A 22,170-nucleotide genomic window follows, 5' to 3' on the forward strand; every position below is an offset into this window, starting at 1 on the left:
GACGGATTTACATCCAATGGCACCTGCCCGTCGCGCACGGCAGATACCTCTCTCCAAGAACTGGCGTATCGCGGTGCTTTTTCATTTAAATGAAGGGTCACTCTAGACGTAACGCTGGTGTCGTTCGAGCCCAACGCCGATGACTTTTCCTCCCAATCTTTGGCTGCCTGCATGACGTGAATGATGCTTGGATAACAGCTTTGATTCTTCAACGGCCAGGTCCCGTCTGATTTTGTTTTCGGCGAGTCTCGACCCGAGCTGAGTCGCTCTTTGTTTGATGATTGTGGAGTGCGGAGCGGGAGGGAAGCGCAGTCACAACGCCCGTGATCAGGGTCTATCCTGCACCACTGCGTCCCCTCCAGCTGTTGCGTGTTTCGTCCTGGCACACTGCTCCACTGGGCTTTACCTCCACAGTCCAAGCTCCGCTTATCATTTTAGGATCCCCTCTTCGGCTTCATCCGCTCAAGAACGACGTCAGGTCTGAAGGTACTCCGTAGAGGGGAAGAGGTTATTGAAGGCAGGTTTAACTTACACGGCCCCTTGCACAAAACAAGAGCAAGAGTTTTGTTTCTATTTGGGAACACCTCATATTCCATACTGTATGTAATCTGCACCTGGTCCCTTACAACTGCACTACCTGTGTAACGTATGCACATTGTACTCGGCACGGCATTTGGGTGTTGCACCAACATGCAGCAGCTAAATTTCGCGAACGCCACTTCCGGACCCTCCTGTCTCACGGTCTTTCCGTGCTGCTCAACGTCCCGTCACCCCATCCGCACAGCGAGCGAAGAATAAAAGTCTGTACATACATGACTGCAAGCAATTCACCGTCAACTCATGTGGGGTATGATCAAGGCTACATTAGTGTGTAGCTTCTCAAAAAATTTTTTCTACATACCAGTGGCCACGAAAGCATTGCGAGGTCATTTCGTGCAGCTTTCTCGCATAATCTGCTCGGTGCCAACTCATCAACCCCGCGTCGTGCTCCAGAGTCTCGTCACGGCCAGAGCGCAGAAAAAATGCCAATGATTCGGGCGATTGGTCCTCTATTGACCAACCGCAGGCCGAGAGAAACCTGTAAATGTTTCCCAGGACCCGGATGAGCTGGCATTTACGCGTCAAAACAATCGATTGAAAGAGCGCGACTCTCCGCTCGGCTGCCGGTCACAACCAACCAAACCCGAACGCATCATTGCACACACCCACGAGGACGCGGTGGGGTGGACCTGTTCACTGTTCCCCGCCTGCCCGAGGCGGTCAGAGAGATTGCTTGCAGGGGGTGCCGTCGAGAGTGTGGGGGTCCTGGCCTGGGGACCTGCATTTGAACCTAGTGTAACGCACAGAGCCCACCTTAACGTCGGCCATCAGCACGAGCATTATCGATTGAAGACACCTTGGCACGTACACAATACCCGTTCTGTTCGTATGCGAACCTAGGTACATTTCGTGTCAGGCTAGGCGGAATTTCAGTCCCGTCCAGGCTCTCTCGCACGCACTTCGCAGAAGGTACAGTACCTAGGCTCTTTATTAGGAAGTCTCGTATGGTTGGGGGCTACCACTAGTGCAGGTTGCCAGTTCGTCAATACCCAATCAGCGCTCCATTTCAGGTGGGCTTCTTTCCTATCTTGGAATCTGTAGCCTGTTGCTTTTTCCTCTATGACCCCAATTTGGTCAAGCCACCTACTACTACTAACCCTGAAGTGCGGACAACCATTGATTGCTTTATTATTCTGCACTTTCACTTCCCATCAGGGGTGCATCACAGCTATCGCTGCCGCAGTCATCTAGGTAGGCAATTAGGTGTAGGTTAACGGAGCCCTCTTCCGACTTCTAGTGTATTGGGCTTGGACCTGTTACCTGAAACAGACAAATGCGGCCGGTCAGTTCATTCCCATCCATGGCTCAAATGGCTCGCTCGGGTGTGGGCCCGAAACCGAAATTGTCCAGATTCCAATCCCAGACATAACTAGCACGAGAGCTGAAATTTGGACGCATTGCCCATCGCATATATACGTATGTACAGTACACTATATGTATTTTATGAAAACCTCTGTCAATACGGCGAGTTCCCGTAGGTATTTCTCAGGAACTGCAAGTTTGATTTGCCCAGCATCAGTGATGCACACCTGGGGATATTTGACGGAGAGCCAAAAGAAGCTACGGAATTTTTTGAATCGAGCCAGTTGCACGGCGCCAGCGCATCCTGTGGTAAGAGACGCAAAGAATTGCAGACGGCCGAGGTTTGCTTATTGCGTTGCAGAAGTAGCAGTGGATGTATGTACATACAAAACTCATGTACCATATGCTTTCTTTGCTTTCCCTTACGTTCGATCAATGTATGCACATGCTCTCGGATTACCTCCTTCAATGGACCTGAAAAGTCCCGAGTCTCGAAAAAATGCAACAGTTAGAGCTTCATGTCGAGCACCGTCAAAGCGACCCGTCAAAGCAGATGTTGCTCACGTATCAGCTTCGATCGAGGCAGCATAGTTACTCAAGCGCTCGGCCACAGTCAAACATAACCTTGATTGAAGTATTCCATTTGTTGAAGAACCCAGTTTACCATTCCGTTACCCCAAATATAACAACACTTACCCAACAAAGAAATCGTCCACCGCGTCAGCCAAGATTCGACCAGCGGATGCTAACATCGGACATCATACTGGACAAGAATAAGGTCGACAGTTAGTAAGATGACATGAGAGAACATGCCCAACAAAACATCACCAGGGTGATGGCGGTCTCTGGTCGCCCTGAGCCACTAGGCGGTCGGTATCAACAAGAGGAGAACGACAGAGAAAGGGAGGGGAAGGGAGGGGAGAGGGAGAGGGGGAGAGAGAAAGAGAGATAAAGAGAAAGAAGAGACAGGAAAAAAAAAAGGGCCGACACCGCTTTCGAGAGCCAGGCCTGGGGAGTTTCAGGCTGGGACCTCGGGCGCGGTATTCTCATCCCCATCAGCGGCCTCGACGCCCTCCTTCTTCTCCACGACCGTCTCCTTGCTCGCCTCTTTGTTGCCCTCGGAATCCCTAACCGTCGCCTCCACCTTCTTGACCACATTATTTTTCTCCTCTCCCCCCTCCTCCATCACCTCCCCCTCTACCTTTCCGCTCTCTCCCTGCTCCTTCTCCTCCCCCTGCTTCTCCTCCGCCCCTTCTTCCTTCTGCTCAACCCCGCCGCTCGGCTTCCCCGGCTCCCGCAGCACGCTCTCCCCCTCGACGAGCGCCCAGTCGACCCGGCCGTCCTCGCCGTAGCGCTGGGCGAGCCAGTCGTTTGCGGCGCGGAAGTGGCCGCAGGTGAAGAAGCCCTTGGCGGCCGACAGCGGGGAAGGGTGGACGCTCTTGAGGACGAGGTGGCGCTTGGTGTCGACGCGGAGGACGCGCTTGCCGGCGGGGGTGCCCCAGGCCATGAAGACGACGCCGCGGGAGCGGCGGGCGGCGACGAGGTCGATGCACTTTTGCGTGAAGCGCTCCCAGCCGCGGTTCGAGTGGCTGTTGGCCTCGTGCGCGCGCACCGTCAGGCACGTGTTGAGCATCAGCACGCCCCGGTCCGCCCAGGGCGTCAGCAGGCCGCCCCGGTCCGGCGGTGGCGTGAAGGAAGGGTAGTCGTTCTTGAGCGCGATGTACATGTTCTTGAGCGACGGCGGGGCCGGAGTGGGCGGCCGGACCGAGAAGGCCAGCCCGTGGGCCTGGTTGTAGTTGTGGTACGGGTCTTGGCCGAGGATGACGACCTTGACGGTGGAGAAGGGGGTGTGGCGGGACCTGTGCGCCGGCGGACGAGTTTATCGTGTCAGCAGTCCCTTTCTAAGTCGCCATCATGCGCAAGAATTTTGATAGCTGTTATTGAGGGATAGATGAAAGGAAAGGAAAGGAAAGGAAAGTGAGGAAAGACATGTGAGGCCTGGACGTACCAGCTATAGATGTCTTCCCTGGGAGGGAACACCTTCTTTCCCGCGGCCGCCTCGCGCTCGAGGAACCTCTTGAGGTCGAGGAACTCCTTGGTGACGAGCTCGTCCTTGAGCAGGGCCAGCCAGCTCTCGTGCAGGGTGTCGATCTCGAGCTGGAGCAGCTTTCGCTGCTCCGGGGTGAGCGAGGCAACCCATTTCGCCTTGTCGAACTTGACGGGCGCGGGTTCGGACGCGGCGGTGCCGTCGGCTGCTGTGGATGACGGCTTGGGGGTGCCAAAGAAGGTCATGATGCTCCCCTGCTTGGCCTTCTTCGGCTCCGCACCGGCCTCGGCGCCGGCCTTGCGCTTGAGGGTGGACATGTTGCGGGCGGGAAGCCGTGGGCTGAGGTGGTGACGAAGTGGAGCCCAAGGGAAAAGGACTAGTCGATTTGCGCGACTCGAGAGCAGGAAAGGGCGGGTGGAGAGGACGAGCCGGAAAGAAATGGCAGAGGTTGAAGAGCTGAGGCCCGCAATCTTGGGAGACGGGACAAACGGGGTTACGGGCCCTGACCGGGGGAGTGGGTTTTGATTCAGAGGGCTTGAGGTTTGATTGGGGTAGCCAAATTTGGCGGAGTCGAGAAAGTCGGAAAGTGGACGGAAAGAGGAAGAGAATGTTCTGTCAGAAGCAATTAAGCGGGAACTCGAGCGGCGAGGAGAAGCACGAAAACGCCTGGCAAAACAGGAGGCTGGCCGCTGTGAGGTGCAGATCAAGAACCTTGCAACCTTGCAACAAAAGTCTGGAGTTTTGGATGGTTGGCTGCCTGAATGGCTGGCTGGCTGGCTGGCTGGTTCGCTCGCTGACCGGGGAACGGGGAACGGGTTTTTTTGGGCTGCATTGAGCAAAGCGCGTTTTTGACGCGGCTTTTGGCGTCACTCTTTAATCGACTCCATCAGCTTCGGCATGCAGGGGGCAGGGGCAACAGTCAGCCTTTGGAGCTAGCTCTTGGCCTCGGCCATTCTTGCCATTTGGCACGCAACGCAACAGTCATGGTTTCCTCAGAAATCTCATCTGACGAGTTTCAGCGAACTTTCTTAATGGCTTCTGGTCTCTTTTTCAGCTCTCAATGGCTTGGTCCTCGCCTCGGTGCAACGATCTTAAAAAGATGGAGCGGAAGCTGCGAAGCTCTAGAGGTGGAGAACGCTCGCTAGGTAGTGATTGGCGAGCCCCGGACCCCGAGACGCGGCAGATCCCAGCCCTATGGGATGTCATTGGCCTGTTTGCCTGCATCCACTTTAACGCGACGGGCGGGTTAGCGTTTCCGCCGCGCGAGCGCGTGCCCCATCATCTCATCATCGCCAAGCTGATTCCGATCAATGATCCTCGAAGGACATCACGAACAAATTGTCGGGAATAATGGCAAGAGATGACATGAAGAAGGGATTTTCCGGGCAGCCACGAAGAAGGATGACAAAAAATGAGCTGGACATATTTATTTGAAAACAAGGTAGAGTGGGTACAATCATTATTATTATCCAACAGAGAAGGAACTGGATCCGGTTCAATACCTCTATCCCTAATGCAGATCACTATCCAATACATCACGGTACAGACTTAGTACATACATTACGCTCCTCAAAAAAACATATTCCCCCCTCCATTAACACTCAACACTCTCTATGAGACAACCCGAGACATCCTACAAGGAAACCCTCCTTCACTGGAGAGAGAGGGGGGGAGAGAGGGGGAGAGAGAGAGAGATCTCACCCTTTCCAAGCCAACCAACCAAAGAAGCCGGCAGCCATCCAGAGGACCCTCCAGGCCGTCGTCAAGAACTCCCTCGCCACGGCGGGGACGACAGACCTCGGCTGCCACCGCCCTCCCTTCTTCAGCCTCGCCTTCCACTTGCCGCCGCTATAGGCGCCGTAGTACTCTTCCTCCTCCTCGCCCTCGCTGGGGATCTCGATCCTCGGCGCCGCCCGGGCCCTCCCGGCACCGGCCCACCCCCACTTCCGCGCCGCCGACCCCTTCCCGTGGCCCTGACCATGACCATGGCCGTGGCCGTGGCCGTGGCTCTTCTTGTTGGGGCTGGGGCCACGTCCGCCGGGTAGGACTGACGCCGACCCGCTCGCCGACCGGCCCCGGGCCACGTTGTTTCCGTTCCCGCCGCCGCGGCCGCCGTTGGCCCCGTTTAGGAAGTGGGACGCCGAGAAGCCGCGTGGCAGCGCGTACTCGTCGTAGTCCTCCACCTTGGCCTTGTACACAGGCAGCAGCGCGCTCTTTCTCCGTCTCGCCGATGATGATGATGATGATGATGATGGTGGTGATGGTGATGGTGAAGAGAGCGAGGATTCGTCGAGCGCAAAGGGCGTCAGACCCAGCACGGGCACGAGCACGGCGCGCACGGCGAGGGCGGCGATGCAGATGACGGCAAAAGTGACGTAGTGGAGGTAGGTGGATATCTGGCTGGGCAGGAGGCACAGGTGGGTCTGCAGCGTGGCTGTTTTCCCTCCTGCTGCTGCCCCTTCCCCTTCCCCGTCAGATCGAGGCGGCGAGGCCGGGGCCAGGGGCTCGCCGGTGGCCGGGTCGATCGGGTTGTACAGGCTGACGAGCAGGAAGCCCGGCTTGGAGACGCCCATGGCCATGCTGATGCTCTTGACGGTGATCTCGGGCACGTTGGCCTGGGCGGCCGAGTGCGTGACGGCGCAGTAGTCGTGGTCGTCGCCCGAGAAGGCATGGACAACGTTTCCGACTCTGCGGACGAGATCCTCCGAGTCCTTCTCGTTCAGCACGTTCTGGTACTGGTAGCCCGCCGAGACGGAGATGGCGTTGCGGTGGTCTGGAACGACCGGGTCGGTCTGGCCCTTGGGCGGCTTCGTCGGCGGCCACCTCTCCCGCAGCGGCCCGCATGGGGTACCGGGTGGTCGGTAGAGGGGAACGTGGGTGAGCAGGATGGTGGGAAGCTCCGGCGTGCCGACCCTGGGGGCGGCGGAGGTGGTGGATTTGCCGGGGGATTTGGCCTTGTCGAGGCCCTCGATCTCGTGCCTGAGCTGGCCTTTGGGCACCTCTCCCCGGAGGAGGCGTAGTTCCCTGTCGACTGCCTTTTGTTTTTCCTTTTGCAACCCGTCCAGAAACCGCCCGACCGGCTCATAGATCTCCCTCAGGTCGTGCCGCTTGGCCTCAACCGACGAGGCGGCGCTCAGCGAGACGGTATCGACCGAGACGAACGTGTGGTTGCCAATCACGTCCACGCGGTTGCCTTCGCCAAAGTACGTCTCGAATCGGTTCCTGACGGACACTTTGATCTTGTCACCGAACCCCAAGTCGTGGTTGCCCGGCAGGCTGGCGATCAGCTTCCTCCTCCTCGGCCGGTCACCCTGCGCGGCTCCGGCCTTCAACCACGGGTTGACGAAGATGTCCACAAATCTGGCGTACTCCTGTAGCCAGTAAAACTCCCCGTACGTCTTGTGCCACTTCTTCAGGTATTTCTGCTCGCTCTTCGGGTGGGGGCCCCATTCCGGGTCCTTGAACTCCCCGTGTGCCGTCTTCCACTCCCTGCCGCCGTCAAAGAGGTCGCCGAGGAAGAAGATGCTATCGGGGTCGAGCTGCGACTGCAGCTGATTGTAGGATCGGCGCATGTAGTTGTCCGTGATCAGCATCGTCAAGGGGTTGAGCGGCCACGGGCGGCCCGGGTACGAGTGCGGGTCGATGAGCTGGGGATCGGCGACGAGGGCAACGCGATGCGGCTCTGCGCCGGCGGGCTGTGATGACACAAAAAGGAAAAGAAAAGAAAAGGCATGTCAGCGCTCAGTCTCGTCCGACGGTTCAGAGAGAGGGAGAGAGGGGGGGGAGAGAGGGAGAGAGAGAGGGGGAGAGAGGGGGAGAGAGAGAGAGTGTGTGTGTGTGTGTGTCTTCTCACATACCCAGTTCTCCCAGTTCCTCCAGTGGCAGCTCTCGACCTTGGAGTGGAACACCCATCTCTCACCCCATAACAGCAGGACCACCCAGGCGGCCACGAGCAGGTGCGGAAAGCTGAGCAGGCGGTTGTAGGTCAAGTTCAGGCGCAGACGGTGGGCCATGGATCGCAGGGCGGCGTGGGCCAGGCGGCGGCCGCGCTCGCGCCAGAACCGGACCAGCGCGCGGACGGCTTGGGCAACGAAGTAGATGAGGGTCTCGGATGCCGAGGTCGGGCGGTCCGGGTAGTGCCTCGCAGGGTAGGTGAAGCTGCTCTCGCTGCTGCTATACGGCCGGGCCATTGTCGAGGCAGGTCGCAGCCATTCCCGAGCGAAGGCTCCGCCGGGCGCAAGACTCTACGTATGTAATCCGTACAAAGTAAATGGCGAGAAGAGGCGCGAGGTGCTACTGCGTCGGGTTTGGCTGTCTGTGGAGAACACGGCGAGTAAATCACAGGGAGCGGTGCGGTCGAGAACGGGGCGAGGCTGTCGGATTGGCCGTCCAGGGATCGATCGCTATGTCATGGGGCTCAATTGCGGCCGGGGAGGGAGTTGGACGTATTGGCAAACCGATGCTGTCGGGAAATAGTGTATGGAATATCGGTTGCTGGTTGCTGGTTGCTGGCTTGTGTTCGAAAAGCCGAGTCAATGTGCATTGCTGAAAGTGTTCCCCCGTGAGCTGCGCTGAGGTGGGCCAGAAGGGGCCGCTGACAGGGGGAATCTGCAGCTCGCCCGGGTGCTGCGGGGCCAAGCTATGATCACCCTCGTACCCCTGTAATTTACTAGTGCACACTACGGACCTAGAACTTTCAGGCAGCCTCACCAGCTGAATCAACGATCTGGGCCTGGCCATCACGCCGGCGGGAAATTCATTACATTCCAACAAAGAGGAGGATCGCCCGAGTCTGGAGAAATTAAAAAAAAATTTACGCTCTTGTCATTGGGGGCTTGCTTTATATGTTTTGGGTCCGCCCAGGTTTGTCAGGAAACTTAGCGGCATTTTTACGTAGTAGTTAGAGAATTCACAATCTCACGTACGTTTGTTTCCCCTTCCTTGGCCTTCGTATCAGATCAACCCACCACTAAGGTAACTTAACTAGACCAGGTTAAGGGCAGTTCGTAGACCGTTGGTGATTCCCCTTTTTTTTCTTTCTCTCCAGTCACTGATCTTCGCTCATCCCCACACGGCCGCTTTCCCGAAACTCAGGTCCCACCGTTCCACAACTCGGGACGGCATCCGACATCTTGAAGTCGGGCCTCGGAAGGAGAGGATAGGATGAGATGCCGTTCGGGGCAAGAAACGAAGGTTGCATGTGTGTATGTACAATACAGCGAGAAGTGGGTGAGGATGGCAGCAAACCCTGGCCTATCCCCATTTTTCCTTTTTAGAAGACCCAGGTAAACGTCTCCTTGACCTCAAACGCGACATCATACCTTGGTCATCCCCACATTAGCAACCAAGAGAAAAGACGAGAGAGAGAGGATCAAACGGGGAAGAAGTCGGAAGACTACGTACTTGATATCCGCGGCCGAGGCACCGACCAGGGCCCGGAAGGTGCCCTGCTCGGCCACCCAGCGGCGCAGGGCCGTGTCGTAGTAGCCGACGGCGTACTTGTCGAGCGGGATGCGCAGGTGCTTGGTCTCGCCCGGCTCGAGCTCGACCTTCTCGAACGCGACGAGCTCCTTTTCCGGTCGCGGCAGCCGGCTCCGCTCGTCCCGCACGTACACCTGCACCGTCTCGAGGCCCCGGACCGGCCCGACGTTGCTGATGGCCACCACCAGCTCGATCGCGCCCCCGTCCGGGCCGAGCACCTTCGGGCTCACCGACGGCCGCCCGTACTCGAACGTCGTGTACGACAGCCCGTGCCCGAACGGGAACAGCGGCGCCACCCCGACCCGGTCGTAGTGCCGGTACCCGATGTACATGCCCTCGCCGTAGATGACGTCCAGGTTCTCACCGGGCCAGTTGTGGTACGCGGGCGTGTCCTCGAGACGCCGGGGGAAGGTGCACTAGAAACAAAACAGGTCAGGATGTAACAGTGCAGGGTAGGATAGAGTAAAGTAGGATAGGGCAAGGAAAAAGAAAAGAAAAAAAAAAAAAAAGAGGGGGGGGGGGGGGGTAAGTGTTAGGTGGGGGTGTTGTTGCTGCAGGCAGGCTTACCGGGAGCTTGCCGCTTGGGTTCTTGAGGCCAAAGAGCACGTCGGCGAGGGCGTTTCCGGCTTCCTGGCCCTGGTACCACGCCTGGATGATGGCAGGCACGCGGTCGGCCCAGGGCATGGTGACGGGTGAGCCGGACTGGTTGACGACGACGGTGCGCGGGTTGGCCGCGAGGACGGCCTCGACGAGGCGGTCCTGGCTCCCGTCCGAGGGCAGGTCCATGCTCTTGCGGTCGTAGCCCTCCGACTCCCACTCGGCGTCCAGGCCGACGATGACCACGGCGACGTCGGCCGCCTTGGCCGCATCGACGGCCTCCCGCAGGTAGTCGACCTTGTCCTCGGGCTTGAACCCGATCCGGCAGCCGCCGTACTTGTGCGTCATGTCGAACTGCTTCTGCTTGGCGATCGGGCGCAGCTCGTTGGTGATCTCGACCCGGAGCTCCACCGGCCGGCCCGCCTGCATCTCGACGTCGACGAGGTAGTCGATCGAGCCGTCGAACATGGCCTCGCCCTCCTCGGTCCAGTTCCAGAGGTCCAGCGCGAGCTGCCCGTTGACGTAGAGCCTGCCCGGCCCGACCGTCATGAACGAGATGGTGTGCTTGCCCGTGCTCGGGGGCGTCAGGTAGGTCGTCACGATGGCCGACCATTGCGGGCCGACCTGGGCGAGCGGGGCCGAGTCCCACAGGAAGAGGTCGGTGTTGGTCCGCCGCTGGAACACGACCGGCTGGCCCTCGAACTTGTCGCCCTTGAACCACTCGATCGACACCCCCTGCTTTCCCGTCTTGTCGGAGCAGTAGGGGGACGCAACCGGAAGCCACTTGTGGATGTGGCACCCCTGGCTGTAGCTGACCGGCTGCTTGGCAACCTTGCGGATGCTGTCCAGGGGCAGCGTGGTGTAGTACGGGTTGAGGCTGGCGCTCCCGCCGCCTCCCGCGATCGCCCTGTTGGCATTGGGCCCGATCACGGCAACCTTGGCCGTGGCCGGGTCGATGGGCAGGATGGACCCCTCGTTCTTCAGGAGGGTGAGCCCCTGCACGCCCGCTTCGCGGATGAGATTCCTCGTCTCCTCGCGGTCGTCTTCTCTTTCCTCGGCCTCGGGCGTCAGGTCGCTGCCCTTGGTCCGCTCGACCAGAGTGAGCACGTTCTCGGCTGCCCGGTCGATATCGGCCTCAGCAATCTTCCCTTCCTTGAGGGCGTCAAGAACCTTGCCGAAGCGCCACCTGTCAGAGTACGGGAACTCAATGTCGCATCCGGCCTTGATCGATTCGACGGTGGAGTTGACGCCTCCCCAGTCCGACATGATGGTTCTGGTGAAAGGGGGGGTTAGCGGGGTTAAAGCGTCAGCAGATCTTCCTCGCTTTACCACGGGGGGGGGCATGCTTAGCCGAGTCGCCACTTACCCATCGTATCCCCACTCACCGCGGAGGATATCCCTGAGGATGTGCGTGTTCATGTCCGCGTGGACGCCGTTGACTAGGTTATAAGAACTCATGAGAGCCCACGGCTTGGCCTCGCGAACCGCAATCTCGAACGGGCGAAGGTAGAGTTCGCGAAGCGGCCGTTCGGCGATGTTCGAGTTGATGGTCGTCCTGTTCGTCTCCTGCTCGTTTCCGACAAAGTCTATTCAATAGTCAGCCAGTCCGTCCGATCCACTTCACCAGAGAGAGAGAGAGAGAGAGAAGAGCGAAGAGTGTCCGGAAGCGAGCTGACGTTTTATGGTAGCGGCGACGCCTTTCTCCTGGAGACCCTTGATGTACTGAGCAGCCAGCTTGCCGCACAAGAGAGGATCCTCGGAGAAAGACTCAAAGTTCCTCCCACCCAGCGGGTGTCTGTGCATGCAGACTGTCGGGGCGAGCAGGACATTGGCCGACCGAGCCTTGACCTCGTCCGCAAGGTGCTGGCCAACCTGGTAAAGGAGATCCTTATTCCATGTTGCTGCCAGCGAGATACCGCAGGGGAAAAGCGCAGCCTGTCTCGACCGATCAGCGTCTTGTGCACCCGCGCGAGCCTCGTCCTGCGGGAAAGCTAAGCTCACTTTTGTGCCCCCCACAAAGATGCCACCACGAGCGCCGTTAGGCCCATCACTCGTCTTGACTGCCGGGATGTTCTTGGATGGAATCGCTTTCGTTCTCCAGAAGTCTGCGGCTGTCAGGAGAGATACCTGCTCGGCGTTATTACCCTCTGCGGTTCAAGAAGCGGAACGTTATCGCAGCGAACCTTTTCTTCCGTCGTCAAGGTGGCCAGCTTGGTTCTCGCCAGTTTCCTCGCATCCTTGGGCGGTCCGTCCCGCTGGAGAGGGCTTTCCGGAGGCGAGAATTCGGTATCAGGGGTTGTATTGGTGTCGATGCTGCCGGCCGGCGACGCATTTGGGTCGATATCCTGCCTGAGGTCGACATTTTCCACTGACGCCGGTGCTGCCATAGTGACCTGCCCTCGATTCCTCTCGGTGCTTATAAATGGAGTGTTATAAGAGGGGACGGGTAACTCCTTCCAACCTTTACTTCAAGGAGGACACAGGTTGATACGAGGATAGCTCAGGCTAATGTAACGGCGTTGGGATAAGGAGACACACAGCACAGCTGCTCTAGTACGCCTCGCTCCGGAACTAAACAACAGGAGATGGAGGAGAGGGGACAGAGGAATATAAAGTAAGTGGTCGCTCAGCTTGCTCTTCCCGAACATTAACCGCGAAGCTGTATGTATAAGGAAACGGTCCACGGGGGGGAAGGGGGGGTGGTTCCCCCGGGACGGACGGAGCTCTGGAGGCCTTGGAGAAGTGGAACTTGGGGCCCTCCACGGGAGGGGTTAAATAAACAAACGATGTGTTTGATGAAGACGGAGTGGACAAGAGACACGTCGTCCAACTGTCCTCGACCAAACCAACGGCACCAGGCGAGACGGAGCAGAGGAGACGGAGAGGTTCCGCACCATGGGGGGTGGGACTGGAAAGCCAATCTTCTTGGGAGTGATCAGGGAGCAGAAAGCACCAGCTGACGGACCTCCATCCGGGATTCTCCCTTTTGATTGTCGCCCTCGGGTGCAAATAGCCACATCGGTAGGAACGGACCGTCTGAGCGGTAGTATCGTTTGGCACCCAGCTAGGGCCGGAGCAGCCCATGCGGTTATTGCATAAACGCAAGCTCCGGTAACCAAACAAGGGCCCGGGGCCCTTGGATCAAAAAGTCGGGCGAGGTGGGGTGGGACTGAACGTGGGTTCTTCGATAACTACCAGTACACTCTACGGAGGCCAAGCTGGGGGGATCTTGGGACACCCCTGACGCCAAGCAAGGGTGTGTTGAGCTTCTGGGGGGGCGGTTTCGAGATGATGCAACTGTTGCGCCTGGAGAGAGAGTCTCCCAACGTCCAATCTCGGCCACGTGGAGCTGGGGGTCGCAAGGCTACACTAGCGTGGCTCAAATGGAAATGGTGGCGGACGAGGCCGTTAGACAGCTAGTATGCGGCAAGGAGAGCGGCCGCACGTCTGTCGTTGGCTGACGGGTTTCTAGGCTCTGCCGATCAGCTTCAAACAGGCGCGTGGCAATGGCGGTGTTTCCGTATTCCTTGTCCAAAAACGGCGCCCCCGACGGGATTCGCCTTTCAGGGAGCCAGCCGTGCCAGCTAAACCAGAAACACGGTGAGGCGCGCTGCTCTATCCCTGTTTGTGAAAGGGTGACCACCAAGGCCCTTGAGAGATTGTTGAATCCTTCATAAAGACCAATTTTGCATGCCTGCGACAGATCAACTCCCTTGGGCCGCTGCGCTTCCGGGTTAGAGTTCTGGGGCGAGAGGTGATCCTCTGCGATCCCGTGGAACGACCCCGGACGGCTTCAGACGATTGGCATGGCCATCTGGCAGGTCAGCCGTGACTTGGCTCCAGCTCAGTGTTGTTGCTACTCTGTCCCCGGGAATGGACGGGTTGCCCATTACTCGCGAAACGCTGGAGCCCACTCTCAAACGTTGATCAACACGACAGGATAGTCGACAGAATGGCTCTGGTGTTGAGCCTCAGAGCTGAAGAGATGACGAAACAGGGCAGAGATCGAATCAAGAACCGAGGTTTTGCAAAAACTGGGTATCGTGGGGTAGCCCTGCTAGCCCTGGTCAGATTCGGCAAGGCATTCTCCTGGGGCGGGAAGCCGGCCCGGATTCCTGGTCCAATCAACCCCGGCATTGCGGGTTGATTGGCCGACGAGGTCCAACGTCCTTCCAGATCAAGCCGTCCCGCTGGGTATGATTTGTGACGACCTTACTGCGCTTTCATACCCGATCTAAGCGTTTCGATTCGACTCGATGTTCGAGGTTAAATAAGTGACGTGCATTTGCCTTCCCGCCATGCATGACCAGTAGATTCCGCGGGATGGTTGTATGTGCCATGTCCCTGGGAAGAAGAAGCTCGAGGACCGTCCCGCGCGATCGAGTATAACCAAGCGCGGATGTTCGAGCGGTTGTGGGAAATGTTCCCTCTAGGCCCCAACTGTCGCATTCCCAAAACGGTGCAAATATGATCCTCCAGAAGACCTTGGACCCTGGTCGGGCCGACAGCTTATCTGTAAGACTCCTCTCAGCTTTCGGCGCGAATCCGGAGGCGGGTGGACGACGGGGCAACTCGATGGTGAAGCGAGATCGAGACCCGCCAGCAGGGCCGACACGGCAAGCTCTCGGCGGTATCTCACACAGTCTTTGTCCTACGTGGGTACTGTTAGTGTAGACAGAAATAGCTGTGGTCGCGGGTGAACGTCGGCCAAAAAGAACAGCAGCCGAGCCCATCTCGAGGAACTAACGGCATCCAAGGCCGAACCCGTCGCCCCTTGTCGGAGAGTCGGCATTGCAGACCACCCTAGAAATGCGAAGGTGGGCATTCGCACAGGAAATCGGACGCTACTGCTCGATGTTTAATCGATTTTCGTTTCTTTTTTTTTTTTTTGCAACGCCCCATACCCATGCTTGAAACAAATCGGAGAAAATTGCTGGCATAAGCTTCTCATCTGTGCGCAGTACATAGTATCCGTACATCCGTACATGAACTCGGCAAGGAGCGTTCGTTGCCTTGAAACGTTCTCGAAAGTTGGAGAAATTGTGGGGAGCTTGAAGCTGCAGGGCACTCGCTCGCTACTCTCTGTGTGTACGGGACCTAACAGTAGCTTGCACTAGTTACCCTAGTTCGCACAGGAGTTGCTCGGTGCGTGGGGCCCACGCAACCCATGTTTCGGCTGTGGCTTGCTTCCTTCCGGGCGCTCGAGTTATTCCAACTCACGTGGCATCGCGTTACGAACATATTACCGCCCTCCAACTTCCAGCTTGCACTTATATCCTCTTATCTCATCACTGCCGCTGGTGATCGGGGGTCCGTTCCGTAATGCGCAGGGATCCCGTCCAGGACTCAAATTACACAGGACTAACTAGCCTCTCACCCTCCCCAGTAGCGCCTGCCCGACAAAGTTTTCGAGCACCGGGCAGCTCGACCTTTGTATGATAATGACAAACAAGATCATCGGACAGACCCCGGCCGTTTCCCAAGTCGCAGGCACAGTACTAGTAGTTATGGCGAAATACCTTCCTTTTCGACCTCGAGCAATCACGTTGCGAGCCCGTGGCGGACCCATGCAAGCGCGTTGCCTTGCGGCATCGACGCCGTTTAAACTTGCGACTATAATAGCGTACGTTGACATTCCCTCGCTTGATGACGGAGATCGGCTTTTCGCGTAACGTGAGGCTTGGTTGCAGTTACGTTCCGGCCACGCCTTGCGTCTGGCCTATCGCTTGAAGGCGTGGTGTCGCTCTCCCACACACGCCTTTTTTTTTGCCTGCAGTAGCCACACCCTGCAGCAGCTTTCGGTGGGAATGCAACGTCCAAGAGAGCCTCATCCATTCGCACCCTTCATTTCCCTGGTCACATGGGCCTGACATTGCACCCAATGGAGCGACTCCTCCGGCCCCGAGGAGAGGCGGTTTTTGGTATAAGCAGGCGAGCGCGAAGCGCGCCCCGATAAGGCCGCACCTCCCGCCGTTCTAATCGATTGGAGATCATACCCGTGCAGTGTATTTCCCGAGAGATGCCTGTTACACGCGGACGGGACCGCGTCCCGCCATCGCTGAAAGGGTGGGGGTCGTCGACACTACGTAGTTCGCAGGACGGCGAGGAGTGGGTGTTCCACGGCCACTTGGTCGTTCGAACCTCGTTTGCACTTGCGTCTCCGCGCTTATTAACGAGCCGCGATCTGGGCTAGTTAAGCTTCTTCGAGCTCACCTCGATCCCCTGCCGTTCGAGGCCGGCCGCCATCCTCTTGGCCCCGTACCGAGAGAGGGCATGACCCGAGCCCTCAACGGCCGGCCGTCGGGCCACTTGAGGAAGATTCCGCGCGGGCATCCGGACGAGGCGGATCTACGAACCAAGATGGCTTTTCCCGGATCTAACAGGGCTCGCTCTCCGCGGCTACGGTGTCATTGAGTTCTTACTCGCGGCGAGGCATGCTCATCCGGCAGCAAGGATTGGTGGATCATTGAGAACGCCGAGACGACTGTTGAGACGACTGTTGGCTCGCAAAACGACTTTGTCGCTGTCCATCCTTCCTTTCCGTGGCCGGCCGACTGAGGGTGAGAGGGTGGACCAGTGAGTCGAGGACGCCTTACTCGGCGCTCCCGCACCATCCCACTCAGAGCCGGAAACGCGTGCCGGGAAATCACCTTGATGACTCCTTTGCGTGCTGCACCTCCTCGAAGGACGCCCCCCAGTGAGCTCAAGTGCCGACGCTCGGGATGCCGGCTGTTCGCTTACAGGCCGCCAGGGTGAATGCTTGCGTCCGCCCGCAGGACCCTCGGGCGCATTTAGGCTCTGCAATATCGCCACCGGGAAGGCCTGCGGATACCCTGCCCGCCTGCTGCAGCCTGCAATATCTCATATAGTGCCCTGCGACGTAGCGGCTCACGTCCCCGGTATGGAGTCTGTTGATCAACGATGCGGCGTGCCGCTGCCTTCTGTCTGTTTGAGAACCCTTTCCGGGATCATTTCCACGGCGAGCTGTTCGCGTCTGGTAGCAATGTTGACGGCTGACTGGCTGATCAAGGCAATCGTGCTGGATGTACAAAGAAGAAGTGGCTGAACTCGTCATCCACTGTGCGATATGCAGCCAGAGAGCGGACGATGAGGGTACAGGAGTTGGCAAAAGCGGGAGGAAAACAGAGGTAAGATGGGGTTTGGAACGCAATATCGGGATTCGCGAACTCATCAACCCACCCAGACGACGGGGCATGACAACTAGACCGGAGGAGGCTTTGTATGACACCCGTGACAAGTTCGTCTATGCCGTATGTGAGACATCATAGCAGACTCTCTCACCGAGTGATAAGCGTCTCGTCACACCATCAACGATTTGGGCGCGTCTGCAGACTTCGTAACCGACATCCATCAAGTGCAATCCTTACTAGCTCAGTTAGGCGAGAGTTGACGATGGACGAACTGCTGGTGAGGACAGGCGTAACCTTAATCAGCTCGATCCTAGTGTTTGATTGTTTCGAATATGTGGAACTTGAAAGTTGCAGCGACCCCGTCAGGAGAAGGAGAGGGGAAGGTGCGGCTGGTGGGCACCGGATGTCATTGAGCGTCCGCCTGTGGGCGAGCTCGACAGTGCAGTAGCAGCCATGGGTACTGGATGCATTTCCATATATCTCGAAGGGACCGTTTAGTCGGAGATAATTCTGAAGCATGCACCTCATTGACAACGGCCACGACAAGGTGTCAACGCAGCCTTTACTGAAGTACTCCGCACTCGTGTGCCTATCGTCACCTTCTCAACAAAAGTTCTTGATCATTTGCGGTACCAAGAAGCTGTCCTGTAGCACTCCACGGGCTGAATTTCTTATTTGTATATGTATAGACTGCTCGAGCGACACCTGATATCGTCAGTATAATCACCAAGTAAGAATTTGCCCACGGGTATATGGAAGGAAGCCTGTGGTTGCTGGGGAAGGAGTCGGGTGAGCACTTGCTTGGTGAAGGCGCCAAACAAAGAACGGATAGCCGTAAGTTTCCAGTCAACTGAACGGCAAGTGTAACCTGAAAGACCAATAGACGTCAATATCTATTTCAGGCACAAGAACACAGCATTACAATCCGTTTTAGAAACTTTGGGAGCTGATGCGCATAAGAACCTCGTGCTTGAAGCACTCAGTAGCTTATCTACGTAATCCATATATATCTATGGATTCTATAGGAAGGCACGGCAGGCAGAGCAGGTCCCCAGTCGGGCCCCACCCATGTATCACATTGACCAATGACAGCTTTGCTAACATTTTCGACCCGAACCGTATCCATTTTCCCATCCAAAACCGCAGGTTCAGTCTCCGGACCTCGCGAGCGAGAGACGGTCGGACGGTCGGACAACGAACCCTCGAGGCTAGCTCTATGAGGGTCACCACCATTCCATACACGCAAATACAAACACAGAGAAGCGATGAGCCGGCACGCACTCCGGTCCGCGCTGGGGCGCGCTGTCCCCTCGGGAACCGCTCGCGCCCTGACTCTACCCATCCGCACCACGACGCCAGCATCCTTCTTCTCGACCACCTCCACCTCGGCCTCCGAGGGCAGCAACAAGAACAACAATATCAGCAGTAACGATGCGAAAACCAACGAGAACACAAGCAGCAGCACCAGCAGCAGCAGCAGCAGCAGCATCAAGTCAAGAAAACCCCGCGCCCAGTCCGCCGCGGTGCAGCGCCTCGCTCAGCTCAACAACACCACCACTACGAACAACAGCGCACGGGGGCTGGAGGAAGTACCTGGCATTCCGTCAAGCTCGGGACCGCGCCGCTCCGGCAGCAGCAGCAGCAGCAGCAGCAGGCCCAGCGCCGGCGGAATCGATGCCCGCTCCCTGCGCGTCTCCCCCGACGCCGCCGCGGCGCCGGGGTCCGGGGCGTCGGGCCCCCGCGTGCTGAACCTGCGCAGCCTGCGGGGCGGGCTCCGCGGCCGGACGCCGTTCGGCCGGGGCGGGGGCACGATTGGGCGGCCGCGGATCGGGTTCGGCGCCGGTCGCGGAGCGATCGGGGGAGCGGCCACGGCGGGTAGGTTTGGGGCTTTCGGCGCCGGCAGGCTCGCGGGCGGAGCTCGGGGCGGCGGCGGCCGTCTCAGGGCCCGCGGGCGCGGGGACCGCCAGTCCAAGGGCGCGATGAAGGAGAGCGACAAGGAGACGATGCCCGGGAGAGGCAAGCTGGTGTGGAACCCCGAGGAGCAGGCCGTGCTCGACCGGCTGGACAAGGGCGAGGTGGTGCCGCACACCCCCAAGCTGACGCGCGAGACGCTGACGGGGTACGGCGCGGCGGTGGCGACGGACGCGCCCATCGGGCCCGCCGAGACGGTGCTGCGCAACATGCGCCTCATGACGGGCGGCATGGCCTTCAACTCGGACTCGGGCGTCACGACCGACCTCAAGGAGGTCATGAAGCGCTACTTTTACAAGAAGCCCATCTTTGTGCACAGCAAGGGCGAGCGCGAGTGGATCGAGAGCGCCTACCCCAAGCTCCGCCTGGTCGGGCCCAACGAGAAGATCAAGAAGGCCATCCTCGAGCCCGCCGTCCTCGGCAAGTACGAGCAGCCCAAGTTTGCCGACATCACCGACGTCAAGGGCACCGTGGCCAACTACCACTCCCGGACTTCTACCTACATGGACGCCGACTCGCAGAAGTTTATTGATAAGGTGCTCTCGCTGCTGCCGCCTCAGCAAGGTGGTAAGCCCGCTGCTCAGCCACAGGCCAAACGTTAATGGAAAGCGGGAGAGAGAATAAAAAGAAGAATGTGTCCGGGGGGGCCGGGGGGAGGAAGAGGAGGAGGAAGTAAAAAAAGGAAAAGACAATAACAGTGGACGTCACGAGCTCGTTAGGCCAAATGGGCTCTCTTTGTCCTGTGTCGTCTCTCCAGATGTAACAATACCGTCAGTGGCCGCATGTTTATTTTTTTTTTTTTTTTGGTCGTTCCGGCTATTTGTACAAAAGGTATTTAGTCACACAAATAGATATTACACCTCATATCCTTGCATGCCCCTTGATCTAGTGTCTGTGTGCGCTCCCCCCCCCCCCCCCCGCTCTTTTAATTCTCGGGGATGAACCGAACAAAAAACCTCCTTCCTTTTTAAAGAGATGAGAAAAAGAAGAAGTCCTGTTTTTTTACAGAACCCTTTACAGCCCCATCAAACCCACCACACCTTCATAAAAAAAGGAGGGAAAATGCTCGCCTCCGGGCTTAGCCCCTAGCCCCTAGCCATGATGGCGGCGACGACCTCCTTCTCCTTGGCCTGGATGCCCCTCATGCGCTCGTCCTGGAGCTTCTGGAGCTTCTCCTTGAGGCGGTGGAGGTCGTCGCTGAGCAGGAGGCCGTCGGCGCGCCACTTCTTGTGCAGCTCGGCGCGGCGGTGGGCGTCGTCGCGGACCCTGGCGCGCCAGGCCTGGCAGACGTCCCTGGCGCGGCGGGCGAGGGCGTCGGCGCGCTCGGGCTCGACCGTGATGGTCAGCTCGAGCGGGTTGTCGGCGCTCCGCTGCGGCTGCTGGCCGCCGAACTCGTCGGACCGCTGCACCGCGCCGATGATGGCCTTGACCGACGCCTCCTCGAACGCCAGGATGCTCCACCGCCGCCCGCCCAGCGGCGCCACCGTCGCCAGCTCCCGCAGCGGGAACGTCGCCTGCGGCGACCGCTTGTCCGGCTGCACGGGGATCGCCCCGATCGCGTCCGCGTTGAACCGCCCCCCCGCCCGCAGCTTCTTCAGCTCCTCGGCGAAGCGCTTCTCGGCCCGGTCGAACGCCGCCTGCAGGTCGCCAAAGTCGAACGGGTCCGGCGCGTCCGCCTCCCCCGCCCGGCTGCCGTTGTTGGGTTGGGAAGAAGAGGATGGTGAGTCGTTCTCGTCGGCGGCGGCGGCGGCGTCGTCGTCGTCGTCATCCCGCTTGTTCTTTTTTTGTCGTTTTAGAGCCTGCTTGGCTGTTTTCTTTTTCTGGCACGCAGGAGTGTGGGAAAAGAGCCGGCTCTGCGGGCCACCACGACATGGCCAATTGCTGCTGGTGATGGTGGGGGGGCTGGTAATGCTGCTCGTGACGATGATGTGGCGGGAGGTGGGTGCCGCTGTTGCCCTGCTCAGGTGTCGGACCGCGAACAAAGTGGTCCTGCGGGCGTATTGCGTTAGCCTGCCAGTCCAATTTCCATGTATGTACCACCAATTTTTTTTTTTGATTGGGGAGCAAACCCATCGCGGGAGTGTCAGAACGCACCTGCGCGACGCGCTGCCGGTCGCAATGCCGCGTAGCATGCTGTTGGCAGCGCGCAATGGCCTCATGGCAAGCCTTTGGCTCTCGTGTACTCTTTCCGCGTTTTATGAACTTGACGTTGCAAGTCTGTCTTGGAACTTTTTTTTTTTTGTTGACTGCAGGTGTCTGCATCGAGAACGAGAGCCAATCAATGGGTGTTAACCATGCCCACCGGATGTGCTCCTCACAAGCCTGCCAGCGCAAGGGGACGCCAATGATTTCCATTCTCGGCTGCGTGGCCCAGTGGTTAAGGCATCTGCTTTACAGGAGCACCGTATCGCAGAGGATCGCAGGTTCGAGCCCTGCCGCGGTCAATTCTTTTGCTGGTTTAGCCATCATCAAGCCCTCCGGCTCTCTCTCGTCCTTGTTTTCTTTTTTTGTCTGTTCATTTTTCACCTTTCATCTGGATTTGGGGCCAATGCATAGAAAAGTACGGAAAGATTGCCCTATGAAGAGCTAGATCATGCCCAGTGCAAGTCTCATCTGAATGTTCCAAACTCAGGGGCCGAGTTGCCAAAGCGGAACAAAAAGTCATGCGTGATACACGGAGTACATGCGTACCTACTACGTACATCGCACCTGTACAACCTTGCTCTTTGACTTTCGGCCGTCCGCCCAAGCTCAACAACCTGCGATGCCCAAGACCAGTAACGGGAGGCAAAAAAGACTCCCGCATCAATTGTCGCTAGATAGATAAGTTTGCTGGTTGTATGGAATAGATAGGGTAGAACACAATGCCCACAAGCTGTCTCGGGGGCAGAAAGACAACTCTGGGGTTCCGGGGTATTACCCGACCTTGCCCAGCTCGGGGGGCAGTCATTGCTGCGACAGCCAGGAGTTGAAAAACAAAAAGAATCAGCACAGCACCGCCTCCTCTTCTTCTACTTCTTC

At 58.2% G+C, this 22,170-nt stretch overlaps 6 protein-coding genes and 1 non-coding gene across 7 annotated transcripts; 3 read left to right on the top strand and 4 right to left on the bottom strand.

Moving 5' to 3' along the window:
* Positions 1-2,920: 2,920 nt before the first annotated feature.
* P884DRAFT_270972 (uracil-DNA glycosylase-like protein) lies at positions 2,921-4,266 on the bottom strand (the record flags this gene model as incomplete). Its single annotated transcript, XM_069442394.1, has 2 exons — positions 2,921-3,761; positions 3,911-4,266. The coding sequence occupies 2 exons, from the start codon at positions 4,264-4,266 to the stop codon at positions 2,921-2,923; spliced, it is 1,197 nt and encodes a 398-aa protein (XP_069296174.1).
* A 1,011-nt stretch (positions 4,267-5,277) lies between these two features.
* Positions 5,278-8,463, bottom strand: P884DRAFT_246375 (uncharacterized protein). The gene is made up of 2 exons (XM_069440461.1): positions 7,807-8,463; positions 5,278-7,644 (listed from the first exon to the last, which is right to left on the bottom strand). The coding sequence occupies exons 1-2, from the start codon at positions 8,137-8,139 to the stop codon at positions 5,647-5,649; spliced, it is 2,331 nt and encodes a 776-aa protein (XP_069296175.1). The 5' UTR covers positions 8,140-8,463; the 3' UTR covers positions 5,278-5,646.
* A 355-nt stretch (positions 8,464-8,818) lies between these two features.
* On the bottom strand, positions 8,819-12,845 carry P884DRAFT_226826 (glycoside hydrolase family 3 protein). Its single transcript, XM_069439665.1, has 7 exons — positions 12,211-12,845; positions 12,029-12,154; positions 11,704-11,962; positions 11,394-11,613; positions 9,998-11,300; positions 9,353-9,846; positions 8,819-9,270 (listed from the first exon to the last, which is right to left on the bottom strand). The coding sequence occupies exons 1-7, from the start codon at positions 12,412-12,414 to the stop codon at positions 9,222-9,224; spliced, it is 2,655 nt and encodes an 884-aa protein (XP_069296176.1). The 5' UTR covers positions 12,415-12,845; the 3' UTR covers positions 8,819-9,221.
* Positions 12,846-16,948: 4,103 nt separating this feature from the next.
* Positions 16,949-17,676, top strand: P884DRAFT_270975 (uncharacterized protein; the record flags this gene model as incomplete). The annotated part of the gene is made up of 4 exons (XM_069442395.1): positions 16,949-17,024; positions 17,058-17,175; positions 17,232-17,298; positions 17,533-17,676. 4 exons carry the CDS (start codon positions 16,949-16,951, stop codon positions 17,674-17,676), a joined length of 405 nt encoding a protein of 134 aa, XP_069296177.1.
* Positions 17,677-18,333: 657 nt separating this feature from the next.
* On the top strand, positions 18,334-19,837 carry P884DRAFT_286106 (uncharacterized protein). Its single transcript, XM_069443809.1, has 3 exons — positions 18,334-18,781; positions 18,833-18,920; positions 19,146-19,837. The coding sequence occupies exons 1-3, from the start codon at positions 18,444-18,446 to the stop codon at positions 19,749-19,751; spliced, it is 1,032 nt and encodes a 343-aa protein (XP_069296178.1). The 5' UTR covers positions 18,334-18,443; the 3' UTR covers positions 19,752-19,837.
* Positions 19,838-20,064: 227 nt separating this feature from the next.
* On the bottom strand, positions 20,065-21,308 carry P884DRAFT_330807 (ribosome recycling factor-domain-containing protein; the record flags this gene model as incomplete). The annotated part of the gene is made up of 2 exons (XM_069445700.1): positions 20,065-21,138; positions 21,244-21,308. The coding sequence occupies 2 exons, from the start codon at positions 21,306-21,308 to the stop codon at positions 20,235-20,237; spliced, it is 969 nt and encodes a 322-aa protein (XP_069296179.1). The 3' UTR covers positions 20,065-20,234.
* Positions 21,309-21,508: 200 nt separating this feature from the next.
* Positions 21,509-21,593, top strand: P884DRAFT_t118. The gene has a single exon. It is a non-coding gene; the product is annotated as a tRNA-Val (tRNA).
* The last annotated feature ends 577 nt before the right edge of the window (positions 21,594-22,170 follow it).

This window comes from Thermothelomyces heterothallicus, assembly GCF_042370625.1.
Source record: "Thermothelomyces heterothallicus CBS 202.75 unplaced genomic scaffold P884_scaffold_17, whole genome shotgun sequence".
Lineage (NCBI taxonomy): Eukaryota > Fungi > Ascomycota > Sordariomycetes > Sordariales > Chaetomiaceae > Thermothelomyces > Thermothelomyces heterothallicus.